Here is a 12226-nt window from a genome sequence, read left to right on the forward strand (position 1 = left end):
TCAGAAGCCCAACAGTCGCATCTATTCACCCACCAACGTTGTGTATAAATATAAGAGGACTTTTCCTCATTTGGACTCACTCATCTCATCACATCTCTCTCTCTCTACTGCGCAGATATGAGTCTCTTCTCTACTGCGCTGAAATGGGTCTCTCTCTCTCACACATGTGAAGCCGGAAGCTATTGAATTTGAAGCTGCAACTGCAGAAGTAAAGATTGACTTGTGTGGCCTAGAAGATCTCCTCTTTGGAACTGCGCTGTAGGTTCATCTGAACCTCCTTTGAAAGCCGCAACTTTTGGTGGTGGAATGAAGTCAATCCGACGAATGGTTTGCAAGATATCGACTGCCCTAGTTTGAAGCCGGAAACTGCTGAAACTGAAGCTGCAACTGCAAAAGTAAAGATTGACTTGCTTGGCCTAGAAGATCTCCTCATTTGAACTGCGCTGTAGGTTCATCTGAACCTCCTCTGAAAGGCACAACTTTTGGTGGTGGAATGAAGTCAATCCGACGAACAGTTTGTGAGATATGGTCTGCCCTAGTTTGATAATGAAGCCTTTAATGCTGATGCTACTGATCTAGGGTTTGCTACTGCTGATATGAATCAGATTTATTGTACTATTTCTCTCTGCTGAATTATTGAAGATAAAAGAAGATTTGATCAAAGGGTTTCCCCACACATTGTGGGGTTTGTCCCTGGCTAGCCGCCAAATCTTGTGTCTCTTGTCTTGGCTTGTTTTCTGTCGATCGTTTAATGTTCTATCTGCACTTTAGTTTATGTACATGTGATTGCTAATCGGTGGAATATAATAAGAAAAAGAAGTAAACTGTTATAAGCATAGAACATACCATAACTTAACATTTATAAATCCAAAAATAAATACTTAGGATTAATTTCTTCAAAATTTTGACTTTGGCTTACCACCAATATCCAAGGGCCTATTTTTTCTTAAAATATCAATTTTTGCTTTTGTGGGGGACCTCCAAAAATTAACTTCTTTTTGACCCACGAATTTTTTCACTCAAAGAAATTTAAATTTCTTTAAAATTATTTTTGACTCTAAATTAATTAATTTTTTGACTTGGGATTTAATTTTAATTTTGTCAGAAAAATTAATTAATTGACACAAAAAGGGATTAATTACTTTTTCCACCGTCAAATATTTTAGTCATGGTGTCTAACTTTGAGGTACCATGCACTAAAATATTTTTTACATCAAATATTACAATTTCAACCCTCAAAGGGGGAAAACCCATTCGCTATAGACCCTCAAAATAATTACCCAATTCTGTGACACAATATGATCTAGTATAGACCAAGTGATCTGTAATAAAATAATTTAGCCAAATAGCTTAAATTATTCCCAAACCACTTTTACAAAGACTCGATACAACACTAGGACTCACCTAAGCTCTGCCAATAAATTCCACCCTAGATTTGGGGTTTAAGCTTTAGGAAAAATTTTGTCGATTATCCGTGTTTAGAAACACAGATAATGTGGTGAGGTTAAAAAACTTCTAGGATGAAATTCGTCGCCAAAATCAGAGGCTTACTTAGGTTGTTCAAAATTAAATGGTCATACTAGTCATTTACATTACAACTTGCAGAATTTTGGGTTTACGATGATACAATATGTAGCTGGATGATGATTTTGATCTATAAAAAATTTGTACACTACTTCCTTCGACTTGTGACAAAATGGGCGCAACATGCCCCTCAACATCTAACTGCAACTATCCCTCGGGAACTGACTGCACCATTTGACACTGATCCATTTGCTACTGAAAACTGTGGGCCCTTGTAGCAAGGGTTTTGATCCAAGAAGAAACATCTATTAGATGCAGCCCTTCTAGGACCCCGCCTAAAACTCTGTAACTGTAGAGCTCAAGATCTCCCCACCTCTCTCCTAGAGGTATAGCTGCTTACAAAGCGAATTCGTCCTACAACCTGTTGGACAAATTATCGATCTCCGCCGAAGCTTCTACCTGCTCCTGCTTCTCCTTCTTTTCCTTCTTCCTTTGAGTACACTGGTTATTGTAGTGACCAAACTCACCACACCTAACGCATTTGATCTTTGACAGATCCCTTCTTGTTCTTTTCTCCTCCCTGTGAGCCTTGTCCCTAATTGGGACCTTTCTTTGCCTTTCCCTTCGTTGCAAAGGATACATTCTCCTTCTCCTTCACACTCTTGAATCCTCTGTTGTTGCCATTGAGACTACTTTTGACTAGAGGAAGTCGCATCTCCTCCTGCGTGAAATTTGCCCACAGTCATCCCAACCTAGTAGCTGATCTTGTCCCAATGATACCTTGGATGAAAGTACCCCATTCCTCGGTGAAACTGTTGATAGCTACACGCACCAGCTCAACGTCTTTAGTTGTATCTCCAAGTCTTGAAACTTATTCCAAACATCCTGAATCTTGGTAAGGTAAGGGGTAACTCCTTCTCCCTTCTGCATCCTAGTGGTTTTCAACATCTCCTTCAGGAACATCTTCTAATCCTTGGAATAATTTTGGTAGAGTGATGCAAGAGCATCCCATATCTATTTGGCCATATTCTTGACCATAATGTGCGAAATTACATGATCTCAAATTCCATCGAGAATCAACCGCTTCACCTTGGCCATTTCATAATTGTAGTTCTCTAGCTGCTAGGGGTTTGTAGGTACGTATACAAATCTCTCTGCATACATCTTCAGACCATGCTCATCTAGAAGGAAAGACATTTTGGCTTTCTAGATACAATAATTTGAGACTCCATCTAGCTTATCCTGATCTCGAAGTCTCGCTGAGGCCATTTTCAACAAAACTCACAACTGGGAAATAAAAGGATCTCCTCCTCTCCTGCTTGGCTACTTGTTCTACCAGTCGCACTCCTTCCTAGAATGCGCAAAACTGCTACTACTACCTCGCTCTTCCTTCAACCACTGTCTGAGACTACTAACTCAGCCTTCCAGATGTCATTTTTCAGAAATTGGCACATGAACTGCAATCTTAGCAACTCGAACTAGCTAGTCTGAGAAACTCGCACTGCCTTTTGTAACTAGAAATCAAGACCTTCCTTCAGAAAACTAAATCTGGAAGCACTCTGAGAAAAATCTCTCAGTGTGTTATTTCTCTTCTGCTCAACAATGATTTCGCAATTGCAAAATCGCTGCAAAAACAACTGCGCCCAAATCTACTCTATGAAAATACTGATTAGCTCACTGGAAATGCTTCCTGGCATCACTATTACCTGTTGGAATTGCTATTAGACAAATCAAACTCTTCCTGCCACTTGCAACCAGAAAATCGAACCCTTATCCAACATTTGAATTGCAAAATTTCTCCCTCTCCGTCTTTGAGCCTCTAATTGGTCAAACTCACTCTGATACCTTGTGAAATTTTCCTTAATTTGCAGCAATTGAAAATTTATTCTTCTAACTAATAAATTATGCAAATTATTTGCTACAACAAACAACGAATAAATCACACTGCAATTCTTCACAAATAAAACACTGCAGAAAATAAAATGATGGAAACTGAGAAATATAGAGCACACAATCAAATTTGACATAGTTATTTTTGGACAATGTTCCCGGAAAAACCCAATGCAGGAAAACCAATGCAGCAGATGAGGGTTTTATTATTATTTCTTTAGCAACAAATCTGAGTACAATAAAATGGATGCCAAACTAACAATCCTCTCTAAGAAAAATATTGGTAAAATCAACTAAGGAATTTTTCTCTCCACAAACAATCTAGCCACAATTTGGGCTTATAAACTGACTCCTGGAAAGATCTGCGTCCACCCCTGTGCAGGCCCTGTGCAGTCACTTGTACGCACTACCCGAAACTCCCTCTAAATCAGATGTCCTGCCTTTCTTTGCCCCTAGAAATGATTCTCTTGGCCTACTGGCAATTTTCCCATCCACCAACAATTGAATCGAATTCTTCCTCAGTTGAATCGATCTTTCCTCTTGAGGCTCTACACAAGCCCCTGGCAACCTTTGCATGGAACAATTCAGCCTCTCTCTACTGCCTCTTTCGACATTGGAAACCTCCACCGTATCACTCTATTGTTGCTCCTCTATCTCTGCTTCCCTTCTCTGGGTCGAACTCTTCTTCCTACACTAAACACGAGAGCTGAATAGCTCGATCTGCCCAAGGGATTCGTTCACCAAGTGTGTCTTGCTCCAACCCCATCGGCCTCCTCTTATAATCTCTCATTAACTACCATGATTAAATCCTTGTCAACGACTAAGATCATCTCTAAGTCGATCCATGTGAGTTTCTAGAGAAATCTTACCTTTATCAATTAATTCTTGTTAATTAAACACTTTTCCTAAGTTTGACTTAAGAAATATTTAATTATTGACTAATTAACTTAATTGATCCATCTATAGGTGTTTTCTCCCAAAACATTTTCTAGGTTTTGGAGTTCTTGTGTTTCTAAGACTCTTCGATGAAAGTCAAGACTAGAACACCTGTCCGATGCTACACAACCATCAAAACGAACAATCCCTCTTAGCAAGGAAGGTGTTCTAGACGATCTCATAACATCTTCCCATACACACTAATGATGTTTGACAACTGTGGCATCTTGCCACTGCCCAACTTTAATTCATCTACGACTCTGAGCTAAACCGCCATGCATCTGTGCTGTTACTGACACTGCACTGTAGACCCTGTACTACTGCCAACTCTACTCTACGTTGCAACTAATCTGCAACTGAGAACTGAATTAAATGTGTCCTTTGAATTGCAACTCTCTCTTGAGAATTTGACTGCTAATAGTCTCTACAGTGTCCACTGTGAATGCCTGTGCTGCAACTGCTTTGCGCCCCTCATCATCTGACTACAACTAGTATTGCAACTATCCCTCAGGAACTGACTGTGCCATCTGACACTAATCCATCTGCTATTGAAAACTATGGGCCCCTGTATCAAGGGTATTGATCCAAGAAGAAACATCTATTAAATGCAGTCCTTCTTGGACCTTGCCTAATACTCTATAACTCTAGAGCTCAAGATCTCCCCACCTCTCTCCTAGAGGTATAGCTGCATACAAAGCAAATTTGTCCTCCGACCTGTTGGACAAATTATCGATCTTCGCCGAAGCTGCTGCCTGCTCCTGTTTCTCCTTCTTGTCCTTCTTCCTTTGAGGACACTGGGTACTATAGTGACCAAACTCACCACACCTGAAGCATTTGATCTTCAACAAATCCTCCTTCTTTTCTCCTCCTTGTGAGCCTTGTCCCTGACTGGAACCTTTCTTTACCTTTCCCTTCGATGCAAGGGCTACATTCTCCTCCTCCTTCACACTCTTCGATCCTCTGCTGCTGCCACTGAGACTACTCTTAACTAGAGCAAGTCTCATCTCCTCCTGCGTGAAATCTGCCCACAATAGATCCCAGCTTGGTAGCTGATCTTGTCCAGTGATATCTTGGATGAAAGTAGCCCATTCCTTGGTGAAACCGTTGATAGCTACATGCACTGGCTCAATGTCTTGAGGTGTCTCTCCAATTGTGGCAAGCTCAGTGCGGACATCCTAAATCTTGGTGAGGTAGGGGGTAACTCCTTATCCCTTTTGCATCCTAGTGGTTCTCAAATTCTCCTTTAGGAACATCTTCCGATTCCTGGAAGAATTTTGGTAGAGTGATGCGAGAGCATCCCACATCTCTTTGGCCATATTCTTGACTGCAATGTGTGAGACTACATGATCTCGAACTTCATTGAGAATCAATTGTTTCACCTTGACCATTTCCTTATTGTAGTTCTCTAGCTATTGCGGGTTTATAGGTATGACCACAACTCTCTCTGCTTACATCTTCAAACCATGCTCATCTAGAAGGAAAGACATCCTAACTTTCCAGATACAATAATTCGATGCACCATCTAGGCTATCTTGATCTCGAATCCCTGCTGAGGCCATTTTCTGCAAAACTCACAATTGGGAAATAAACAGGAATCTCTTCTTCTCTTGCTCGACTACCTGTTCTCATTCTTTTAAAAAATGGCCGAGTCAGACCGAGCCAATGCCTAGCTGGGCCGGCTCGGTGGCCGAAACAGAACAGCTGGCCGGGTTGTTACCAAGCCAGTCATTGACTCAATCGACTCGGTAACAACTCGGCCGACTTAGTAATGACTCGGTCGGCTCAGTAACAACTTGGTCGGCTCGGTAACAATTGGGCCAAAAATCCTAAAGCACATTTGTCAAAAGTTGTTCCGCCTCCTACATATCAATGGTTGGGTTGTTGTTTATTGCATATTTATAGCCCTAAAGTAATCTATCGCTGTGAGAAAGTTTTGAAAATTACAAGGCCGAAGTATGGTTATCCTAGTGGCATGAATTAGAAAACTGAAACAATGCATTGAGCCATACAATGTTTTTAAAAGGGAAAATGTTCTGACAATGGACTAATAAATACATATTTACCTCTAATTGTTTTGGAGCTTAACCGGAATTAAATCAAGGGTTTTGAAACTTCGTTAGGGGCAGAGAATTGGTATTATTGTTGTTGTAGTCTAGTGATTGTCCTTAGGCTGAGGCAAAAAAGAATCTTGGCATTGGTGGCTAAGTATGAACTTTGTATTGGACAGTGCACTGGGTGCCATTTTGATATAATGGATATATTCATGAGCCTACTTTGATCATATGTTGTCTCCTCTATATATTCTAAAGCTTTGTGTTTGGAAACATGAATGAAAATCTTTAAAATTATGTTTTTATTAAAAAAAATATTTAATGTATTTTTTACAACGACCGAGTCATTGAAATCAAACCGGCCAAGTCGATACCGAGTCGGAGTCAGAGTCGGAGTTTTAAAACATTGTCTGTTCTACAAATCTCACTCCCTCTTGGCATGCGCAAAACTGCTACTGTTGCCTCTGTCTTCCTTCAACTGTGGTCTAAGACTACTCATACAACCTTCTGGATGTCCTTTTCTGGAAACTGGGACATAAACTGCAATCTCAGCAACTCGCATTGGCTAGTTTGGCAAACTTTCATTGCCTTCTGGATCTGGGAATCAAGAAATTCCTTCTGCAAAACTGAATCTGGGAGCCCTCTGAGAAAAATCCCTCAGTGTGTGCTATTTCCCTTCCACCCAACCCTGATTCTGCTATTGCAAAACTGCTGCAAAAACAACTGCGTCCATATCTGGTCAATGAAAGTACTGATCTGCTCACTAGAAATACTTTCCGGCTTCACTATTACCTGCTGGAACTGCTACTGGACAAACGGAACTCTTCTTGCCACTTGCAACTGGAAAATCGAACCCCTGTCGAGCAATTTACACTGCCTGACCACCCTTTGCACAAACCGAGAAGAAATTCGCTCAAATTGCCTCTGAAATGCAAAATTTCTCCCTCTCTGCCTCTGGGCCTTTGATTTATCAAACTCGCTCTAATACCATGTGAATTTTTCCTTAAATTGAAACAATTGGAAATTTATTCTTCTAATTGATAAATTATGCAATTTATTGCTACAACAAACAACGAATAAACACATTGCAATTCTTTGCAAATAAAACGTTGTAGAAAATAAAAAGTCGGAAATTGAGAAATATAGAGTATACACAATAAAATTTGACACAATTATTTTTGGACAATGTTCCTTGGAAAAACCCAATGCGGGAAATCCAATGCAACAGATGAGGATTTTATTATTATATATTCAATAGCAAACTGAGTACAATAAAATGGATGCCAAACTGACAATCCTATTTGAGAGAAACACTGGCAAAATCAACTGAGAGAATTTTTCTCTCTCCACAAGCAATTTAGCCACAATCTGGGCTCATAAACTGACTCCTCGAAAGGTCTGCGTCCACCCCCGTGCAGGGCCTATGCAGTCACTTGTATGCACTGCCCGAAACTCCCTTTGAAGTAGACGTCCTGGCTGTCTCTTCCCCTAGAAGTGATTTGCTTGGTCTACTCGGAATTTTGCCGGCCACTAGCAACTAAATTGACTTCTTCCTTAGCTTAATTGATCTGCCCTCTTGAGGCTCTGTGCAAACCCCTACGTGGAACAATTCGGCCTCTCTCCACTGCCTTTCTCAACACAGGAAACCTCCACCGGATCACTCTGTTGCTGCTCCTCTATCTCTGCTTCCCTTCTCTAGCACAAACTCTTCTTCCTGCACTGAACACGACAATTGGATAGCTCGATTTGCCCAAGGGACTCGCTCACCAAGTGTGTCTTGCTCCAACCCCATCGATCTCCTCTTATAATCTCTCGTTGGCTCACTAACAACCATTATTAAATGAAAATCCTCATCAACAGCTAAGATCATCTCTAAGTCAATCCATGTGAGTTTCTAGAGAAATATCACCTTTCTCAATTAATTCCTGTTAGTTAATCACTTTTCCTAAGTTAGACTTAATAAATATTCACTTATTGACTAACTAACTTAATTGAGCCATCTCTACGTGTTTTCTCCTATAATCTTTTCTAGGTTCTAGAGTTCTTGTGTTTCTGAGCCTCTCTGCCCAAAGTCGAGACTAGAACACCTGTCCAGTGCTACCCAAACATCAAAGTTAACATGAATAGGTTTCCTTTTGGTGCAAGGCTTGCTATGAAACTGCTTACATCACAACCCACTCTTTAAAAGCTAGTAATACAGATCAACCTCTTGGGAATCACACAGGAAGCTCAGCCAGTGGGTAGGAGCAAAAGGAATGACACCATCTAATTAGCAAGGATTCTCATCCAACCACATTGGACTGAAGCCACCTCAATCAAATGCCCTCTTAATAACCTTCCAGGGAGAAGAGAAGCCCCAGAGTGCTCTCAAACTTTTAGAAGGGCCACTAGGCAAATCTGAGCCATAGGTCCCTTCCCAAGCACTCCAAGATGCAACTCTGTTGTGGGTTCATCCTCAAAGGTTCAAAGGAAGCAGCACATTCAAAAGGCCAGAAGCGTGACCCTCCCCACTCAAAAGTGGAGAAATCATTTCCTTCTTTCTGCACTCCAGCTATGTTGTGTTCATCTTTCCATTCTTTGAAAAAGGGAAGAGAAAACATTTGGCTGAATGTTTCAGAGGAGGAAGAAGAAGCCACAAACAAGCTCTCTAGAGAGAGGAAGTAGAGAGTTCAACATAACTGGAAGATGGCAAGCTGCAAAAGCTGGCGACTTTATTCCAGGAACAATAAGATGAATGAACTGAAGTTCTGAAGAATAAAAAGAGAGAGCCATCCTATCAGACAACAACTTACATGATTTGGCACTGCAACGGGAATATTTTAAAATTGATTGTTTCTGTAACTTGTTATGTAGCCATTTCATTAGAATTTATCCGTGCCATTCATGAAAGGTAGAGTAAGAAGAATCCTCACCTGGTAAACCCCCTAACCTATTGTAGCTGACGGTCCCTCCTAGATAGAGTATTCCTTTCTGAAATGGTTACAGCCATGGTTTTTTATTTAATTCAATATAATTGTTTTGTTTAAGAGAAAAAAACTATAGTTGAAAATCTTATGCAAATACTAACAAGGGATTTTCTTTCTCGACTAGACCTATATTGGTGTCTGGCTATTTGCATGAACCAAATTTCATGGAAGACGTTCAAATTGGGATATTATTATCTTCATCTGGAGTTCAAATACTGGGATTAAATATTAACTTACGAAAGGTCACATATTTCAATTGCAGTTCACTAGTAGAGTGGAAAAGGAAGACATTTTCTTGCAGTCAATCGTGATTCTTAATCTTAGTAGAATCTATGGAGTACATATAGCATTAACGTTTCAGGAATATCTCATATGTGTAATCTTGGCAGGGCTTGGATATTTAGATTTTGTATCTGTGATTAATATTGATAAGTTTGCTTCACTAAACTCAAAATTGTTTGTTTGCATGATCTGACTACATAAAGAAAGAAGAACATAAATTTTCAAGTTATGTTTAGCCATTTAAAGATTATTACTTTTATTTTTAGCATCTATTTTTATAATATAAAAAATGCTTCTTTTATTTCCGTGAAGTATATATAATTGTGCAGCATTCTTATTCATCATTACCTTTTCCAGGTTTTCAATACGTATGGTACCTTAAGTAATGCTGCTTTGCTACACAGATACGGTTTCACTGAACCAGATAACCCTTTTGACATTGTCAATATCGACTTTGATCTTGTCATAGACTCTTGTTTATCATCCTTATCTAGCCGGCATGTACGGGTTCGTGTGGCTTTGTGGAGAAGATTGGGTTGTACTGGTTGCAGCAGTCAGAATTCTGAATACTTTGAAATCTCTGCAAGTGGGAAGCCCCAGTTAGAGTTACTTATACTTCTTTACGTCATCCATCTTTCAGATGAAGCATATCAACGGTTGTATTATGTTTCTCCTCAGCATAGTCAGAGCCTTTCTGATGTGAAAAAACATGTATATTTCTCCAGCCATGTGATTAAGATGGAAGCCTCTGATTATAGAGTTAAGACAAAAGGGCCCTATTTTGGCTCTAATGGGACACATATTAATAATGGTAGCTGTGTCAAGAAAATGAAGATTGGAGATGCTGTTGATGTGAGTAGTTCAGATGAATGGTTACACACCAGTTCAGTTAGCCAATGTCTTTTGTTGATTGTTGATAAACGTGAGAGGCTTTACGGTAATAGTTCCCTTGGAGAAGACATGGAACTTAGAAGAAATTGTGTCTGTAAAGAGCAACCTAAGTTATTCCATGCAATGTCTTTGCGTGTAAGTGAAAGGTCTATTCTACAGAAGTTAAGGTTGTATATATCCAAATTTACTGAGGCCAAAAAGGTGAACTGCAATGACAATAAAAGGAAAAGATAATTATAGAGTCGTTTCCTTCTTTTCTGTTCTTTTGGATTATTGCTTTTTCGAAAAGATAAACGGCATATTCTTCTATGGAATAAAGGGAATATTGAGGAATATAATTATCATGCTGAGTAGTGTTTCTTATGAATAGAAGTACTGCATTAAATTTTATTATTTTTAGTTGTTTAGGTTCCTTTAATGTGGTCAATGTATCAACCAATATATATCTTCAGATTTAATTTGTCAAGCATGGAAGAGAATATAGTTCTTTCTTTTGGTATTGCACGTATGTCTAGTCTATTTTCTTGTGTTCTAGAGAAACAGCCCTCAAATAAGAAGACATTGTGTTAGTTGTTCATGATTTTGAGAGATATTCAAATTTTCAGATAAAAGAGAGATATGGAGATGCACAATCTTAACACCTTGATTATGCTGTTCTTCACTGTGTTGAATCTCATAAAAGGAGAACAGTTTCCATACACCTTTAGGGCAAGTTTGGTATTGTGGCACACTGCAATTTATCATTCTGGAAACCAAATGGGCCAGAGATATAGCAAATAGGCCAATTAACAGGCGGTGACATGTGAAACTTGTCATGCTCTTCTTTTATGACGATGTGGCGGTATATGGAGCATTTGAGTTTTCAGGCCAGGTAACTTTTACTCTGTAAAATTGTTTTTTCAAAGGCCGTTTTACATATTTTTCTCCCATTTGAAGTTTTTAAAATTCAATATCTTAACAGCAGAGACAGATCAGTGAATGTGAACTTCACAACTTCAAGACTAAGTTGCATGGTACAGGGAAATGGAAATGGATATCTGAAACGGGAACATGCTGGAAACATGACCCCCCAAAAGTCAAGAAACTTGGAAATGTGACATTTATATACTCAAACTGTGAAAGAAAGCATTTACGTTTAAGTCATTATAATTTAGAATACAGATATAGATTCATGAATAAATGAGCAAGTGCCAAGGCCCAAGGCCCAGGAAAATCATGCCAGAACAAAAACCTACATATCATTGAAATCATTGCATATTTTGGGATCCTCATCATTAGTTTCACCCACTAAGCATTAAAATAAAACAGAAAAAATTTAACATGTCAAATCCAGATTTTGTGAGTGATGGGTACAATTTTACTAGGGTTATGATATAGGAGTTCACCAATCATTGTGTTGAATTTTGGTAGCTGTGGTCGCTATTCATTCATTATATTTACCCACAAAATTGTAAAAGAATAAAAATACATATTTGAATTTAAGCCGGCTCCAAATTAAAAAGGGAGAATACAAATTTTGAAATTTAAAAGTTTGCCTCCAAAAAGGTCAAGTCGGCCCTGATAGAGACACCAATTTGGCCCATTCATACCTCTATATATTGCCATTCGACCTCACAAATTGGAGCATCAACTTGGATCACTCAAAAGTTCAATCCTCTGTTCACACATGCAAGAAATAGAGAGAAA

At 39.2% G+C, this 12226-nt stretch overlaps 1 protein-coding gene across 5 annotated transcripts in view; it reads left to right on the plus strand.

Annotated features, from left to right (window-relative positions):
• LOC149205313 (SET domain-containing protein) overlaps nt 1-11044 on the plus strand; it is a 339426-nt gene extending 328382 nt beyond the window's left edge. For 3 of the 5 annotated variants that reach the window (XM_089394987.1, XM_089394988.1, XM_089394990.1), the window contains exon 4: nt 10007-11044. In XM_089394987.1, coding sequence (XP_089251113.1) covers nt 10007-10774 — 768 coding nt within the window. In that variant the 3' untranslated portion in view covers nt 10775-11044. The remainder of the gene's footprint in view (nt 1-10006) is intronic. The other 2 variants (XM_089394991.1, XM_089394992.1) reach the window with 2 other exon arrangements.
• The last annotated feature ends 1182 nt before the right edge of the window (nt 11045-12226 follow it).

The sequence above is a fragment of the Pinus tabuliformis genome, chromosome 1_2 (genome assembly GCF_031772625.1).
Source record: "Pinus tabuliformis cultivar Carrire ecotype Pingquan chromosome 1_2, CPIR1, whole genome shotgun sequence".
Taxonomy (NCBI): domain Eukaryota; kingdom Viridiplantae; phylum Streptophyta; class Pinopsida; order Pinales; family Pinaceae; genus Pinus; species Pinus tabuliformis.